A 19783-nucleotide genomic window follows, 5' to 3' on the forward strand; every position below is an offset into this window, starting at 1 on the left:
GTGTGCTGCATTATACAAACCATACCAATCCATCCCTTAATGATGACTGATGAAAATTACACCAAACACATGTTTAATCTTCCCTGTTTTCCTTTTTGAAGAGGAGTGTTTCAGGATGTCAAAGATGAATATTAAGACATATTCAGTTCTGAAATAACACTGGAGCAAAGCTTGTTCTAAAAGTAAAGTACTGATATTTAAGGAAGGACAGGACTTTCCTGCATATTATTTCTACATACTAAATTTAAAAGCATAAGCATCTCCTGAACAACATGTAATCCTGATTCAAATGCAGACATGATGTATTACAGATTTAAGGATTACTACAGACATTCGTCTCTATGAGCCAGTAAAATCAAACATATTATAATTCCTAATTTGTCCCCAGAAGATGTACAAGCTGTATTGTCTATGAGAAATGTCTTCGCACCATCAACTAATGAAAAGATTTCAAGAAAAAAGACAAAACAACCTCACCCCTCAAAAGCATCACACTCCTCTCTTTTGGATTCATTTGTTCAAGTTACGGCTCGAAACACGGACGACTTTTAAGTATTCCAGAAACTTTACCCCACACATCCCATTAGAGTTTTGTGGTGACTGTGACAGAAATGGCATCAGTTGCAAAACTTGACGGATAAACATAAGACAAGATACAGATAAAACCCCTCAGTTATAAGCTGTTTGTGCTAAGATATCTCCCACTCTCCATTTCTGAAGTTAATACTTGTAGAAATGCAGACTTTGGACACTAACTCCCATCCGGGTCATCTGTCACGACCGTCTCAACAGAACATTGAGGGACTTGAGGAAGACGCGAAGTTCCTGCTGCTGTCCAAGCTCTGTCCTGTTCATCAACCAAGGTGAAAACCAAATTTTTCCAACCCAACGCTGTTATTCTCCAGGTCAATGACTAAAATGCACCAGCCCATGTGTACTATTCTGCTCTACTGAAGAACCTAATACACCAGGAAACTCTCTCATTACTGATGTCATGCTGCTGTATTGAAGATGACAGTCTTTAACCAAGCATGAAGCCCTCATTCTCGCTCTCCTGCATGGCAATGTGTGTGGACAGAAATCCTGAAATCCTGCAGCTTCAGAAATAAAAACTGTGTCACATACAGGTTTAGACTTTAAAGAAATAATCAGCTTCTAACTTTCAAAAGAAGCCTCATTTCTGCAAGGCGCTAACAATGGTTGCAGTATTGCTGTTAATCCCTGAGTTGTGGCAAATTCTTACCTGTATGTTTGCCGGTCACACAAATAAGATGCAGAATTACACACACGTGCAACTTCTGCCTTTCACCTTTTTGATATCAACTCCTAATTGGAAGACGCAGAGTCTAGTTGATTATCTTCAGTGTCAACCCTTATATCAAAAAGAAAAGGTTGTCACCTCCATCTGAGGAAGAAAGTGCTAGAGAAGGAATTATTTCTTCAGCCCGGGTGTTAGGTTGGAGTCAAAGGCATCAGCTGATGGTACCTGTTGTATATTCTGTGTACACACTACAGCTGACACCTTTCCTGGTCTCTCTCCCTGCACCTTCATCCTCCTCAAGCGCTGGTTGCCCTGCTCCCATCGTCTCCACAGAGTTCAGAGCCCTTTTGAAACCATCGTGCTGCACAGCTACCGGTTCAGAAAACCAAGATCAGTCACAGGATGATCTGTACAAAATAAAGGAAAACTATGTGCATAACATTTCTTTCTTGGAATTGAGAGTATTTTTGGCTCAGCATCCTCCTCTGGCACCTTTACATTGATCTCTATTCTTTTCATCCTTCTCAGTTTGTCCTTGAATTCAGTTGATGCCACTTTCGTTTGCTGAATGACAAACAGGCCCCTGCATCCTGGGGCAGGAATTTCTCCAGACTTATTTATGTTTGGAATGAACTGTACCCTGAATAAATATTTAGTTTAAATGTAAAATCTAACTATATACTAAACACGCAAGCCCTATGAAATACCAGTAAAATAAAATATCCCAGTAAATATATCCATTTATGCATATCCTTGTTTATATTTACTACCCACCTCCAAAAAAACAAAACCCAAAACAAGCTCAAAATTGCATTAAGAGATGAGGAACAACATACTACACCCCAACGGAATACTGACAGGGAACAGTGTCTGGAGCAGAAACTGTTGCATGGAGGCAAAGGGAGCAGTGTCCTTTCTGTACAATGCAGCACAGACTTTTAAGAGGACACAATCTGCAGACTTTTCAACCTACTGCTTTACTTTTCCTTCCAGAATCAACAGCATCGCTGTTTTGAAGGGCGCAATCGTACGTCACAGTAAGAAATCATGGCTCTGTGCCACAATTCTACCAACATGAAGCACAAAGATCAGGGAGCTATTAGAGAGATTATTTCCTGAATACCATGAGGTGGTATTTTTGACAAATGGCATCCGACGCATTTGTTGAGACAGATTTCAGTTTCCCCCATATGCATGCCTAATTACTACATTAACGAAGGCTATTGCTATAAAGGAATAGCAATGCTGTCTCTGCTAAACCTCCTTGAAACTCATGCACAGCAAAACAAACATTGCCTTCCATCTAAATGACTACATTAGAAGCCATTACTGATTAATGTCGCATATTTTCTCTCAGCCTCTGACGCAAAAGATGCCAAAGAAACGCTATCACAAGGGTTTGCTTGCACAGCTTTAGAAATGATAGTAATCTACTAAGCAGCCGACACAATACTCAGGTAAAGCAGGTAAGAATTAATTGGTACCTTCCCCCCCTCCCCGAATCTCAGATGCTGAAACTGTTTTTCCCTTTATTGAACCAGCTCGGCCTAGACTGGCTTGTCCCGCAGTGACATGTATATTGAATACAAATCAGACAGCATAGCTTTAAATCTGTGTTGCAGCTCTCATTTCCAATTCGAGAACTGTACTATAATCATAAGCTTCTGCTGGATGAAAGGAAATCAGCTCTCTGAATATTAGCTAATGCCACATTTGCAAGTCCTGAAGAGATCTGTGCTGTTTAAAAAAAAAATAGATCATTTCTCATGAACCTATATATATGAATCGCTTTGTACTGCTCGACTGATAGAAGCGATGCCTGTGCTGGGATTAAACCCTTTTCATCATAAAACCTCATCTGGTTCGGAGTCCAAGTCCATCAAACCTTTTCCCTTTAAAGTCCCGCCTTTGATTCTACATCAATTTATTCAAACCGCAGCTGGGTGGCTGAAAACGAAAGGACAGCATCATTTAAACCAACCATGTTCCTAACTTGAAAGAAGGGCTATAATTAAAAAAATGGGCATAAAAGAATGGAAATGGGATAATATTTTTTAATGGTAGTTCAAAGGCCGACAGATGTCAGAGCCTTTGAAGATGTCAGTACACTGAGCAAGAAGTTGCCATTAAATAGTTTGCCTGAGAGGTGAAGCAGCTTTTTAATGACTGAAAAAGCCCTTGCAGACACATCCTTGTGTTTTTAATTTGTCAGAGTTTCTGCAGTATTTTCTGATTAATGACACATGATTATAACTGCATAGCATACATATTTTTATACTTGGTTAAATGAATACTTTATTCCACATTCCTTCAGTGCCAGATAAGAACAGGAAAGCTTTACTACAGAGTCCAAAACTATTCAGATTGCTCAAATATTTATGGTAATTTGAGGGGACTGGCCAGATACAGAGCTACTATGTGTTGCTACCTTTTGTTCTTTAATGGTGCTATTACTACTGCCATCACAATGTGCGTGCATTAAGGGAGCATGGGACCCAGGATTGTATTGTACCCTTCTTGGGCACTAAACAATCAGAGCTTTCATAATTCACCAATGAACAAAGTCATCAAATCAAAGTAACATTTAGAAAAATTCCTCAATTGATCCTAAACAATACAAACAATGGCTGCCAGTGCATTGTAAGTGGAAAATAACTGTTCTCAGAAAAAAAAAAAAAAACAGAAAAAAACAGAATGTATTGCTAGGAAACATCACGTTCAGAAGAAAAACACCAATATCTATAAATGCAGATAAAGTCCCCAACTTAGGCTGAGAAGATGCTCCTGCAACATCCTGCATTTCTCTGTTAACATATGCAAACATTTTCTATTTCCACCACAAATGGAAAATGTAGCAGCCCAAAACACAGGCACAATTCATTTCTCTTGCTCCCAGGTCACTGCTATCGTGTTTTGTGGAGGTGCTGCCGAGCGGAGCGGGTGGAGCACTGGGAATCTCCTCAGCCCTGCAGAAGGACAAGAAAAGCCAGTACTGCTTGATTATATTTGATTAATGTACTGTTGTTTCCGTTCTTCCAACCTGGCTTGTTAAATGGATCATAAATAGAAATGGGACGGACTCAGCTAAAACTTGATGTACAGAGAGACTTAGCGGAACTTTGAGAAATCAGTTGCTGGTCTCCACAGAACATTCAGATGATCTCGTGAGTATGAACGGTTGGATTGTTGCAATCCACATCCATCGGGAACCTCTTTGTGAGAACCACGCTGCCCACCAGCAGCACCAGGAGCCTCGTAACAGCGGGATGCTCGCTGCTGCTTGGCCATCGCAGCCACAGCTGGATGTGAATCCAGCTGTTAGCACCACCGGCTCTGCTGTGCGTTCTCAACACCTTCTAGTCATCCAGCTGCAAACACAAGCGGTGGAAATTGTGAAAAGGAAAAGTCCATGGCTGCAGAAAGAGATGCAATCCTGAAATTTAATTCTCCCAAAGGTATTTACTGAATGAAAACAGAGTCCTGCTAGGAAAAAATAGGACTATGTTAAGATTCCACTATAAAGAACGTGTAGAAGTGGACTACTCCCACTACAAACAATTGTATACCCCATTTCCAAACAAGCTGTAGTCTTCCCTTCTCAGGATATTCTAAAATTACCTTCAAAGATAGATTAGGCTCTGCTTTGCTTTTTAAACAAAACTATCATGCCTCACTAGAATAACTTTATCATGAATCTCATGATAAAGGGGAATGAGCTCCCCTCATCTGCTTGTCTCCAAAAGCCGTCGACGTCGCCATCGTACACAAACACGGTACTTTCTGATCATGTTCAGTTATTTCAGCACTATGGTAAAAACAGGCAAATAAAATGGCGAATTTTAAATAGTTATAATTTAGCTGAAATAAAACTCCAGAGAACAAAGGCACTTCTCTAAGCTGTGGGACTTGCTACTGAATTTCAAATTAATTTTACAAACTAAAAGAACAGTACCCGCAAAAGATGTATCAGGCTTATTAATTAACATTACGAGATTCTTTTAAAATGGGAAATATCAGACACCCTGAAAATAATGTTTTGCTACAGAAAGCCATATAAGCATGCAAAGCTGAGCCATTCAGGTTCTATCCATTAGAGGGCAATAATACATACACACTCATACATATATACATACAAACACACACTCTCTCACACACCCAAACCTGACTTTAGCAGGAAAAATAGCATTTTCTCTCTCATGTTACCAATGGTATATTGACAGTTTGGGTCTGTTCCATTCTCTCCCCCTCCACCCTTCAACAACGGTGTCTAACCGATCAAAAGTTACAATAACAAGCTATTTAAATTTGCTTTCCTGCACAAACCAATAGTTTCAGAAGGCTTACAGTTAGTTGTTATTAAATGTAGCTTGGACAGACTGAACAACTAGCATTTATATAAACACATAAATCATTATGGGATTTCCCAAACTCTGAACAGACAAAAATGTTCCTCATCTGTTCATCACCCACCGAGAGTCCCCCACTTTTCTGTTGAGTCCCACAAGAAACCTCTGACAGCAGCAGCAACTGCAGACATGGCGAGTATCCAATGTACTTCAGATGTCTCCTAATGCTACAGACAAATCACAGAAAGGCATTTTGACTATGTCATGAGCAGAGCCGCTTAAGGGACGCAGCTCACGTGCTGCACCTTCTGCTGTCTTGCTCCAACCATGTCAACCTACTGATAAACGTCGTCGTTTATCACGAGTCCTCAAGCTCCTTCTTACTGCACCCACTTGTAGTAGCCTATAAGCACATTTGTGTCAGGAGATTATTGGGACAGTTACATATTCTCACTAACACAACATAGACTCAGAATCCTGAGAGGATCCCAACAGTACAAATCATTTCCATCAGTCCCTAAACTCCCGCTCGTCAGCATCCTCCTGGTTACAGCATTGAGTTCACAGAACACACAGGCAGCTGTGTCTATCACATCGTGACCAGAACGACCAGTAATTCCTACAAGCATCTCAACTACAATGATTCGGGTTTGTTTGCTTGGGTTTTGGGTGTTGTGGGTTTTGGTTTTGGTGTTTGTTTTGTGTTTGGTTTCTTTTTAGTACCTATTACTTTGCAATGATCCATCTGTACTTCATTAGCAATTCAGGTAACAATTTCAACTAATAGCCAGTTGTTTCCACAGACTGTCGAATAAATATGGATTTTATATTATCCTAGAGGTTTAACTGAAGATCTGAATTCAACTACATCAGGGCCAAGATGAAGATACAGACTGACACGCTGCCCTGTGTGCTACCCCAAGACACCCCAAACTCAGAAACCTCTAATGACACCAAACACAGCACAACACGCCGCTATTTTCAAACATTCCGCACTGGCTGCCTTTCCAAAAATCAGTTTCCTCGCTGTTTCTCTTTTCTAAATTCATTTTACAGATGCCAATACAGCAGAAAGCACAGACTACAAAAGAATTCAAGCTGTCAGGCGCAACTTTAGAAGAACTGTATCATCCGTAAGAAAGACGGAGTTCACTCTTCCTGGGATTTTCAGATCTGTTTCAACTCAAAACACTGTGTCAGGTTTTTTGGTCTTTTTTTCTTTTTTTTAAACTACATCAGTGTTGTTTTTCTGAACTCTGAAGAACAACTTTAAAACCTGAAAATGGAATATTCACAATTAGGCAAATATTTTAGGGGCCAAAGTTTTCTTATTTGCAATATTTCAGGAGGGCTTTTATACATACGAATAGAAATTACTATAAGATGTGTAATTGCAGTTTGCAATATATTGTTTTCTCCATTAAACAGAACCCTACGGCATCCTTGACATCGATTTCTGTCATTTTGTCATGATAAACACTCAGATATTAAGTACCTTCCACATCATGCACCCAGGCATGATTCCAATTAGTGCTGAATAGAAGACAAAATGTCAGCCTAATAAGCTTCAATTTGCAACGTCTTTGAACATTTGATGATATCATCACTTTGCCAATCATTTCTTGTGCTTTGGCTTCTTTTTTTCCACATCACCTTCCCTGTCAAAAGAAAGTCTTTCAAATGTACAGAAGCAGAAGACGTGAACAACGTCAGTCAATGGCCTGACTGAGCTGAAAGAGCCAAAAATGACTCCCCAGTACATCAACAGAGAACTATGATGTGCACAATATTCCCTCAAAGCTAATTTGCTGCCAACATGTAGAGTAATTGGGGGAAAAAAGTCTACTTTAAAGTCATACTGTGAAAAGTATTTTTTTCGCATGAAATCAACACTGAAGACCTTAAATCACTGTCAGTCTGCACCAGTTTTTCAAAATGAAGAAACAGTGTTTGTTAAAGACGACAGTCATTTCTTCAAAGGTGAATGGACCAAAGAACAGCTCTGCTGGCTGACTTCATATTCAAAATATTCACTGTATTTTAAAATAATGTATTTTCTTTCTAATTTGTTTCTTAGGAGGAAAAAAAGAGTTTTCAAGAAGGAAAAAAGACAAATTGAAAACAAAAGCATATACAGTTCCACAGGGTTGAACATACAAGGGTAACACACGTCCAAAGCCGGTAGCTGAGGACGCATGAAACTTTCTCCATGTGGAATTTCCCCAAATGCGGAATGTAAAATCCCTGCTCTTATCTGGGTGTAGGAAAAAACAGAAACACAAATGGCAGCAGAAAAGATGATGAAGCGGGATGGGCAATGTGGAGCGACACAAAAGACCACACGGGCTCTCCAAGGCTCGGCCGGGACGACAGGTCCCACCGGGGAGCAGAGGCAGAGCCCCAGGTCAGGAGATGGGCAACGGTCTGTTCTGAGCTGGATCCTGGACGGGGGTCACGGGGGCTGGGCAGAGCACATGGCCAGAGACCCACCGGCTCCACCACCCAGGTCCAACGCGACTCCTTGTGATGCGCCGAGTTGCCCCATTTCTTTGGTCTGCACGTCCCATGGAGCCCAGTTTGCAGACCTTCCACGGCACGTGTTTGTTACTCGCTGCTCAGAACCGGCAGGAGACAAAACCCAACCCACGGGGCGTGGAGCGCTGAGTCGGAGCTTCGGGAGAAAAGGAGATGGAGCAGCTTGGATAGGTGGAGCTGAAACAGGTTCCTGGAGCTGCAACAAGGGGAGTTGGGAGCTCACAGCGATGGTGGCACCAGCGCTGGAAGAGTGAAGATCTCCTGGCTGCCCCTCCGGCTGAGGGGTGAGCAAATTCCAAACATCTGAGGCAGAAAAGGGGATTTTGAAGAGTAGCTCCAGGCACTGGGGTCGGGCCAGTGGGCAAACAGCTGCGAAGATGTTGAACAGGAAAGTACTGAGCCTGGTGTCTGCGCCAAGATGTAACATCACCTTCGGATGCGCAGATAACCCATCACGGGGGTTGGGATTTTTTGTTTATGGTTTTGTTTTCCCCGTCATAGCTCCTGTCTGTGAAACAGAGAAAAACCAGAGAAGTTTGTTGTTCTTCCTGACTAAAGCGACGCGCAGGGGAACGAGCAGAGCGGTGGTCGGGCACCCAGGACACTGCAGGATGCCATAAGCATCTCAGCTGCAATTTGTTACTGGTTTTCCACTTAAAGGTTTCTCCATAATACTTTAATGTGGGAGCGCGCGGAGCTTTATGGATGGTCTCATATTTCGCAGCTGACATATCTTCAGCCAAAGTATGTCAGCTACGGGAGAGGGCAAGGCTTTGCACTGGCTTTGGGAGTTCTTCTTCCTCCATCATAAACCACATAAAAGAAAAATACAAATGATCAGCTCTCCAAAATTGCTATTTATTACCTCATCATGAAGCCGTCTCCTGGACTCTGCAGTGGTATTGAGTAATATCATTACTTAAACCATAAAGAGGTTGTATTTATTACTCAAAATTGAGAAAATTAGCATCCATATGGATCCTATTGTTTTAAGACCAGTAATGCTGCCAAAACAAGTGGTGTTAACATTCCAAACTACAGACTGTCATAATTTCTCGTCTAGTGTTTCATTCTTTCATTTGGTATTTATAATACCTTTGAATTGAGGAACTGAATGGATCATAAAATCTCTCATATCAGATAAATCATTTAACAGCTAGCCTACTGTTCAAAACCTGATTTATGGGGGCAATGAGTGAAAGGAATTAACATCTGCTGACCTAAGGAAGACAGACTAAGTTGATTTGGGATAATCTTTCTCTAGTAAAGGGACAAAAGAAAAAGCCCACTCTAAAAAATTTAACTACTTAATTTGCAATACATAGCACCTTGGTAGGTAGTCAGACAGGATATCCTAAACTTCCATCCCTGGAAAAAATTATGGAGTGAAACTCCACGAAATCAATTTCCAGGCATGAGAGGAATAAAAGAGTGATTGGGAACAGCCAACCTGGATATACTGAGGGCAGAGCATGCTTGACCAAACTGATTGTGTGCTACAGTGAAACGACAGACTCTTTGGAAAGGGGAGAGCTGGCAATGTCTTTTATCCTGACTTCAGTGAGGTTTTAATGCAGATTTTATAGCATCTGTATAGTTGAACTGAAGAAACACAGACTGGATGGGTGCTCTGCAGAGCAAGTGGAGAACTCACTGGACCACTGGGTTCAAAAAGGAGAAGTCAACAGGCAACCAGTTACAAGTGGCACTTCTCAAAGGTCAAATGGGGCTGATACAGATTAACATCTCCATCGAGGACGGGGACGACAGGACATAGTGCAATGCTGGGGATGGCAGCTCTTGGGGAAAGTGGTCATTATTTTGGAGAGCATGGTTGCCATTCACAGGGACTTCACACTCCGCATGCTGGAGGGAATGGGCCACTAAGACCTTCGGGAAGTGCACCAAACTAGGTTTATCCAGCCTGGAGAAGACTAAGGAGGAATCTAATTGCTGTCTTCAGCTGAGCATAAAGACGTATTTCAGAGAATAGAGGGGCAGACTCCTCTTGAAGGTGGCAGTGAAAGGACAAGCAGCTGAAGATCCAAGTTATAACAACAGACATTCCAACGGGATATAAAGGGAAAGAAATTTCACAATGGATTAGTCAAGCAGTGGAGTAGGTTGCTCAGCGAGGTTGTGAAATCTCCATCATTGCAGACTTTCAAAACTCAGCTGGACTTGGCCTTAAGCAACATGATGTAATTTTGAAGTCAGAGCCGCTCTGAGCAGGAGGTTGGACATGATGACCTCCAGAGGTCCTTCCAGCTCAAATTATTCTATGATGTTGTGAAAAATCTTCAATACGAATGCTGATCTCCCCCTAGACGATGTCCCTTCAGCCATCCAGTGGAATGCTTGAAGTAGATACCACTGCTGTTTTCCAAACTGCTGTACTTGTTCTGTGGACTAAAAGTCAACTTCCTTCTATTCAACAACACTCTCAAGCAAAATTAGAACACCAAAAAGCAACTTTCAAAAAACTAAATAACATTAAAAAAGAACATTGTGAGTAAGGCCCCCCCTCTCTGTACACCAGACATTCACCAAGCAAGTTTAGTTGCAGTATTTGGATCAATCTCATAACACAGAAACTACGGTCAAAAGAGAAGAATTAGACTCTTACACTTGGGAGTCTTTGCCGCACACTAAACTTCAAATAGAAAGCACATGCTCCTTTTATTTCAGAATCAAGAGCTTATATTGCAAGTTGACCATTTCTGCAGAGCAACACAGTGTTTTTGCCTCTCTGCTGAGAAAATACCTCCAGTCATCGCAAATACTGCAATTACTATCACCTCTGCTGTGTTATACTGGTGTAATTGATCATTTATTACTTTATTCCTTTATATAACTTTAATTTTAAAAATAACTTCACACCATGTATAGCTTATTGTCTATTGGTGTTAATCATTCATTGTAACCATCACACACAAACCCTATATGCAAAGCCACACCTAGTGTAGGTGTTACAAACCAGCATAAAGATCCTTCACCCTGCTGATGAGAAAGGCTCATCTCATGTTTTCTCAGATAAATTATTCTGTATTTATTAACATCTATGCAGGGAATAATCACTCTTTTCTAAACATGGAGCATTGGTATAAAATAAAACTAATACCATATGATATAAAAGCTAAATTACGTACTCCACCTTTTCAGCTGCCGATATTTCAAATTAAAACAAAAACCAAACCAAAATGTTGATTACAGTGTAATAACAACTACCACATATATTCCGTTTCATATAATATAAACAGAAAGTCCATTTTGCTGAAAAGAGCTCCATTCCAGAATCAGAGTTCATCCAATGTGATGAGCCAGTTTCTATGGCAACTGCTTTCTCTTTTACATACACTGGAGACGGCACAAAATGTCAGTTCTCTCCTAAGCTAACTGAGCATTTTTAATCAGCAAATGATAATTTATGCACCATTATATATGGCTTCCAAAGATGTTTTTACTAAACATTTTAAATGCTGAACAGCCTGAAGTCTGAAAGGACAGAGAAGCCAGTTGAGTGGCACCTCCTGCACCGAAGTCTCACTGTCTCATTTCAGTCATATTGTAAAAAGCGAGAGCCGAGGAAAAATGTGGAAGAGATCATAGATGATCACCCGCTACAGCACGGGAACGCTTTGATGGTTCCATTAAGCGAGGAAGTGGCAGATGTTTATAGCTTGTTCAACAGCCCTTTGAAAGGCACCTCGAGCAGAAGCAGCAGCTCCGACGTGGGGCCACGAGCCGGGTGTCTGACACAAAACAACCACCATGGTCCAGGCTGAATATCTCTATAGGACCCATCATCAGATCTGCGATTCCAGTAGAAATTCCCCATCAATGGGATCCACCCAACCCTGAGTCACCGACAATGAGTAACAACCAAGGGAAACCACGTAAGCGCCGCGACAAATATTTGGTACTTTGAATATTTTACATCAACAGTCATGTTCATTATCCTGGGCAGATTGGTGGTAAATTAAACATGCTGCAATACAGTCAAAAGCTTTTGTTTAGGAAAGGCTAAAAGGGAACGGCTGTCTGTCTGCACAAGTCTGACTGTCAGCCCAAGTAAAATATAACAAACAAATATTTAGATTGTCCGCAGAGAAAGCCTGCAGAGCAAACAATGCATTTCTTCTCATGCCAAAGCATCTTCTATTAAGAAAAAGAAAAATCAAAGTAAAAACAAGCCACAGGATTTATTTACTCAGAATTGTATACAGAAGTGACTTCAGTAGCACCATCAACATCTGAATGTTCGCAGGCTACATCTATCTGTGCCCTCCAGACACGAGCCAGCAAACTGATACCAGCCACATCCCTGTTGGAACGGGTGTGTGCAGATAGCAGAACAATTCCATGAAGGAGAAGAGCTGATCAGTGCTTTATCTGTATGGTAACAACAGGGCCTTTCAGATCAAAGATTAAGAAAGTCTCCTATTGTGAAACAAATGCTCCCAAATTCCTTCTGTCTTAGTATAGTGCAGAAAAGTTACTGTTACAGCAATATTTACATGCAGAAATCGTGCATGTGCTAGGGAATTTAGTTATCATTTAAGTATAATTATATAATTATATTAAGTATATAATATTTCTACTATTTTTTTTTTCTGTGTTTTCTCTTGTCAATAGTTGATAAAGCTTCCATCCCATCAGCACGGTACCGCTGCGGGCTGACCACGTATATGGAGGCAAAATAAATCTCTTCTGTTTCCCCCGCTTTGTTGATACAGTAATGATCTATACAGAACCATAAACGTGCACCGAGGATTTGCTGGAATGAAAATACTGATCGTTGCAGAAAGATGACTCTTACAAGGGCAAAGAAGGACATTTTGGAAGAGGAGAAGCCAAAAGAGAAGGGAAAGGATGCCCTGCACATCGGGAAGGAGCCGCTGATTTCTGAGGAGGTGGATGGTAAAGCCGAGGGGATTACGGGAAGCGCAAGGAGCAGGATAGGAAAAAGGAAAAGGATGCGTCGGCCGTGGAAAATACCTTATTAAGTCATCTTGCTGCCTCCAACCTGCTCTTTTTTTTATAACGACCTCCATTCTCAATGCGTGTGTCTGTATGATTTCAGAACTGCTCGAGGTTTTCCTTTCCCCACCAGTAAGGGTTGAGAGCCCCAAGACACCCCCAAACACCAGTGATCTCTTATAGCAGCCTAATTGCTAAAGAGCACAAACTTCAAATGTTAAAATTAAATACAACGACATCAGTGACCAACACTGGCAAAACGCGCCTTGGCGCTCGAGCTTCTCCTGACCCAATTACGAACGGACGAAAACAGGGGATTTGCCAATTATCTCGTAACAGAACCTGGGAAGAGAATTCAGTTTCCTCACGGAAACTTCTTTTCTCCTCTCGCTTCAGTGCAGAGCCTTGTATTTGAAGTTCCAGGGGTAACATTTATCTTCTTTTTCTTGCCCGAAGGTCAACGGTCAAAGAACAAGCACGAAAATGATCCAACTTTGTACGGCAGCTGGAACGTGCGAATCTTTGAGCTGGTTGAGGGCACGTGTCAGATGCTGGGGAGAGAATGGGACTCGCAGGATAAAAGGGAAATAGAAAGGTACAACTGGCACCACAGCCCATCTGGCATCGGTTATTAAAATTTCCTAACCTCGCTATCTTATTTCACAGAAGCAAACGAGATGTATTATTCTCTGTAATCAGAAGGCTTGCTTCAGTAGCAAGGCTAGTTTTGTTAAAACAAAGGACGATCTCAATCAGCCAAGATGGTCCTTGTTTTGTGAACTAGCGTATAAACTAAAATTATTGAGGGAGGCGGAGAATGAATGGCCAAAGTGTAGCTTAAAAACACTCCTAATGAAAATCCAGATAATATTAAAAAAAGCCTAAATTAAATAGAAGTAGCGATGCAAAGACACCCTTAAAAAATCCAGAAGTCCTGTATTATTAGTTACTATTTAAAGAATAACAATATTATGGCAGTTCATAGAAAACATATAGGATTTAAAAGACTACAAGAACACAGCATGGTATAAAAGCCTTTGTACTGCTTTGACTTTTATTGACCTACACGTCAATTTACTCCTCCCCAAGCATTACAACCCTAGGTGAAAAAAATCAAAGCAAGCCTCCCAGAAATGGATAAATCCAAGAGCTAAAGAAGAATGCAACTGTTACCCAGAAATCCATCAGCAACACAGAAGGTGATCCACGTAAATCAAGTTCCTTTCCTGAAAACATACTAAACTTGTATTTCAAAGCAGCAGCAACATGATTTTATATTGACTTAAAATCTGGCAATGGAAATGGTAATTTTTATACTTCAGTTCTGATTAAAGCACTAATAAATGTACTCATATTTGAACAAAATCTCACCATTTTGTCTACTATCAGTCACAGCAGCTGAAGACCTACATGAAAGTAGAGACTTTGTATATGCAATTAAAAATCATCTTTTCAGTAACAGTATGATAAATTGCTCTGCACACTCAGTCATCGCTGTCTTCGGTATTACATTAAGAAACACATATTTTAAACATTCACTACCCTTTCATATGGAAAAGGTTTTAAGGAAGAATAACAGCGAATACCTTTAATAACAGTGCTTTTACAGCATTGAACAGATAGGTCCTTCAAACCAACCTACTTGTATGTGATTAACACTAATTATTATTTAAATTTTTTTAAATACCCAGCAAATCTACTTTTCGTTTAGCGAAGCAAAATGGCCTCTTCTCTTGTTTCATCGCGCAGTCACCGTAATATGAACCAATCCTAAAAATTACTGCTGTCAAACACGGTTCGAATTTAACAGGTTTTTTTAAAGTCTATATAAAGTCATTAAATCACTTTGTTAAGAGGCTGCCAAACGTTTCATAAGTGACAGCGGCCATTAGCCACATGAGATGTGTAAAACACGCATTTCAGTAAAGATGTGCAACGACTAAATACCGCAATTCCATAAGAAACACCAGGAGTGTCTGTTGCGCTCACTACAAAGACAAAAGCAAATTCTAATACAACGACCAGAGGAAGGAACGAAGAACAATTTCTTTTCCAAAATGGAAAAAATATGCGTCCTTGAAAGCTGATAGACTCTTACAGAATTTAAATAAACAACAGCTCTTCTAGTCAAAGGCACCCGCATTTTCCTCCCTGATTTACATGTCATTCTCATGGCAGCGATGTTGAAATGCCTGCACAGGGATATTCAAACTACAAAGAAAAGCCCTGTAAAAAGGCCAAAGTTTTTGCTATTCAAACTGTTCAGGTTTTCCTAATAGCTGCGATAATTTCCAGCTTTTTACATCACACCTGTAGTAGCATTATATACCCTACCGCACATAGAAATCACACCCAGAATTGGGCTCCAATCTTTGCCAGAAATGACCCACAACAGAACGAAACAGAGCGAGACAGATTAACAAACACCTCCCAGATCCTCTGAATTTGCTTGAGATTGTCCCTTTACCTTTGTATCCAGTGTTATACAGAGCAATACTACAACTGCGGTGAACGCTGGCGGGTAGACAGAAGGATTCTGTATGAATCTAAAACTGTATTTTCGAGTGCTACAGCTCTGCAGGCAAACACAACCCCGGAATGCAGGTGAGAGGACGATAACCTGGAACAGGCACCCGCCACTCGTTAGATGGTTAAGACGCGTCTACCTTGGGCCAAGGAAAAACAATGCAAAGATAAAACCCAATCCCTTCAACAATTTAAATCTTCCTTCACTCTTACAAAGTAGAGAATAAAGGGGAAGGTTTAATTTTTCAGAAGCCACCTGAATATGCTGTTCCCAAGCATTCCCACAAAAGTATCTCTCGTTTTCCCTGGAAAACCGTAATGGTGGTAATGGAGAAATAAGTCCAGGCTCTGCAATAGGTCCCTCATCCTCCCCCTACAAGCTGTTTGTTTTCCAATAGATTTACTAAAGCCGGGTTTTGATAGAGTCTGAGTTGTCCAAAGGTAACAACAACAACAAATTAAAATTAAATATTCAGTTTCACTTAGCTACATTATAGTTGCCAGTAAAAGACAGAGCCTACTAGTCTACAGAAAGTAGAGAGAAAACGCCTCCATGTCAGTGTCTTACATCTCATGGGGAAGGCGGTGGTGCGCGGAAAACATACGTCGTTAAAGATGCTTCACCAAAATGTCCAGTTTGGGTATAAAATAATCCACGCATGATAAGTAATTTTAATGCTGATCAGTAAAGATTATTTTCTGAATGTGCTCTAAACTACAAAAATCACCTTAAATTTTTAAATATTGCCATCGCAGGCCTTTGTAGTATAGGCTCTTAGGAAAATATACCATGCCATCTTTACAAAATATATTGAAAAAATGCAATAAGATGTTTTTTGAGCTGAAAACTCATAAAGATCGTTTTCCATGCTGACAGTGCGCATTTCATCTAGAAGTTTGAAGAGTCAAATGCTACCCCAGCTGGGGGTTATTCTGCCAAATGGCTTCCAACAGTGACCACAGAGATGGAGGATGGGAGGGGTGCGTGCGTGTGGAGGAAAATAAACGTGATGGGAAGCAACCCCAAACCCACATCATCTTAGCAAACAGCCGACTTACGTAGCCAAACACACAATGCAAATCTAGAATACAAAGCTGAAACATAAAGACATGAGCAAAATGAAATAAAGCCATTTGTGAGTTACCTGCAGAGATTTAAAACAAACAAACAAACAGCATACGAATGAAGCAGATATAATTCATATGGATTTGGGCAGGAAGGAGAAAAGGAGGGGTGAGTGTGAGGGCTGGGGGGGGGAGAAGAACAGATACCTTTTTTTCTTAAACAAATCCATCATGAAAGAAAATGAGACAAGATTATAAATAGGCCGAGTTATAGCGCACCATGGGATTTTTAATCTGGCTACCTGTGGTTTTTGCAGTTAAAGCCCTATTCAGCACTGGGAAGGGAGGGGGGAAAGCGGGTTAAAAAAAGAAGAAAGAAAGAAAAAAGAAAACCAAAATCACGTTTATGTGCCAGTTTCGCAAATGCTCACACAGCGTGCATCACCAACAATGCTGGCAAACGGGAAACACTAATTATTAGCATTTTTCTAATAAGCGTACGCCTTTCAAACGCTATTGATCGTTACCTGGCCGTCTCGTTTCCGGCATTCTTGGGTTTGAGTCTCGTGCTCTGCCATGGCAGCGCGGAGCTGTTTTTCCCGTTTCTCGATTTCCCGTTCGTGGTCTCGGACCAGCCCGTCCTTCTCTGCGTTGTGCTGCTGGAATAGGTGCGTCTTCTCCTGTTCATGCTCCAGCTTCAGCTCCACTATCTGATTGGACAGGGAGGAGTACAGTTCATCAATAGAACATCCTTGTCGTCATGACAACTCGTCTACAGCTTAATTTTCCCCTTAATTTCATCAAGTTGGCAATTTTATTTTTACGTCACTATTACCTCACCTTTTAAAAAGCCACCCCTTGGCGTGACAGAATTCCTCCAGACAATTCCAACAATGGAGACAACCGAGCAAATCCAGCGCATCCTTAACCAATTTGTTGGTACAAATGTCGGAGCGTACGGGGAAAAAAGAAAACAATTGCATTGTCGCATTCTGTGTACGGCCGCCCCGCATCCTGCTGCTGCTCATCGGGCTGAGGTTCCTAAATGGTTAATCGCCAGCCTGCTCTCCCCTTCGTTTAAGTATATACAGGCAACCCCCCACCCCAGCAATTAAGTCTTTTAAAGATTTCTTTATGATTTCCAAAGCGAAAGCTCTTCAACGCTGGGGTATATACAGTTGTCTTTAAAAAAAATAATAAAATAAAACAAAAATAATAAAAAGAGAAAGAAAATTACAAAAAACAAAGCTCTATTATCCCGTTGTCAGCTACGCTACCCCAACATAAACAGATCTATGTGCTCCAGAAGGGCACCTGCTGTGCCGCAAGCTTGCGCCATGATTTCAGAAGAAGCCCCGTCTCAATTCTCAGGATCCTTTTTCCCAGTCCGCACCACACTGGATGCTGTGACCTTGGCCGGTTTGAGCCTCTCTCCGCCGGCCTGAATGGCAGCCCCAGACCGAGGGCCTGGTCGCCGCGGCTTTGATACTAATCCCCCCGCCGGCGCACAATGGCACCCTACCTGGCCTGCACGCTGCGCGCCAGGCCGCCTTTGAAGCAGGTGATGAATAGGGACGGCAGGAAGCCGCTTCCCCACTGAACCCCGGGCCACACAGCTGCTAAGAACAGTCACTTGGATTTTTCTTCAGTTTTGGTGGATTTCGGAGAGAGGGGAGGGGGGCGAGGAGGGGAAAAAAAAAAAAAAAAAAAGAGAAAATAAATGCTCTTATCTTTATATGGTGGGTTATTTGCAGCGTGAGAAAAAGGAGCGAACGGGAGGAGCCGGCTGCGTGTGCGCCGAGAACGCGCCGGCACCTTATCTTAAAGCTGTAGCATTCAATTCGGGGATGATATTAGCCCTCGGCGCGGCTTTCGGGGTTTAAAATTTGACGTGGAGTCCAGAAGAACGTGTTTTGTGGAACTACGGGTCGGCGTGTCCCGGGTTTAAAAGTAAAATATGTCGGCCGTGCTGCAGCCGGCAGCGGCCTCCTGAAAATGGAGCAAGTAGAACAGATGCAATATTCTACGGTTTAACGTATCTACATTATTTAATAATACTAAAGAGCTCATTAACAGCACTCTGAAGTCCCTGAAGGAGTTAACCCCCCAGGAGGCATATATTATGTGTACTGGGCCTGGGATCCTTACACAAAGTTCTTTAAGTCAGGGTTTTGCCCAAGGTTTATGTACAAAACTGGTTCCTTTTCACATCTATTGGTGTCCTTAGTGCGTCTAAATGAAAGAATTCTTGCTCCCTAAAGTAATTGTAAAGCCTTTGCCTTAGTTACAGGAAAAAATGTTTAGCAGTTTTTCATAAATCAGACCTGATTAAAAAGCGATGGTGTCAACAGGAGAGGTCTTTTTATTCAAACATTTTCTTAATTCCTGGGTTTTCAGCTGATTGTGTCACGTAAGGTCCGCAGTAAGAGAGCTTGTTAGAAGGAACTTCAATTATTTGGGTTTCCACTTTTTTAAACCAAGACAGGAAGCAGCAGCACAGAGAACATGTGCCCACAGGGGGCAAGAGATGGACCCTGCTTCTTCAACCCATGTACGACACCAGTTTACCCGACCAAAGCAATTACAGTTTTGTTTCGTAATCTCTTCACTGACAGCATTTATACAATAGATGCAAAGGTTTTGAATTACAGAGGTGGAAAGAGCTAATAGGGACCGGTCCTTGTGCAGGCAGGAGGGGCGGCCCCCGGTCTGTACGTGGAGACAGAAAGGGCGGCAGCGTGAGGGGAGGTGTTTGTAAAAGGCAAATCTGTTGAGGAAAGATCCCCTCATCACTTAAAGCAAAGTATTCCCCGTGATGGCTTTGTTTTGCTCATCAGAGGTTTCTGGCAGGGAGCAGAGGTGGAGAGACAGGAAAAGAGAGAAAGAATGGGGACCGCAAGTTCAAAGACCTAGAAAACCATCTTCCCTAATGAATATTAACAAGTACTTCACATTCGTAACCAAGAAAACGTGGGTTTTCTGTACAAATAACGTGAAGTGACAGAGAGGCCATTTGACTGCACTGCTGAACACCCACTGAACCTCCTGTTCTCCTCACTACTGCTGCCAG

At 41.6% G+C, this 19783-nt stretch overlaps 1 protein-coding gene across 2 annotated transcripts in view; it reads right to left on the reverse strand.

Annotated features, from left to right (window-relative positions):
* CEP112 (centrosomal protein 112) overlaps positions 1–19783 on the reverse strand; it is a 143703-nt gene that overhangs the window by 61941 nt on the left and 61979 nt on the right. For both annotated transcript variants that reach the window (XM_082066904.1, XM_082066905.1), the window contains exon 20: positions 17241–17423. In XM_082066904.1, the coding sequence (XP_081923030.1) occupies positions 17241–17423 (183 nt within the window). The remainder of the gene's footprint in view (positions 1–17240; positions 17424–19783) is intronic.

Source organism: Streptopelia decaocto (genome assembly GCF_964273445.1).
Source record: "Streptopelia decaocto genome assembly, chromosome: 16".
Taxonomy (NCBI): Eukaryota; Metazoa; Chordata; class Aves; order Columbiformes; family Columbidae; genus Streptopelia; species Streptopelia decaocto.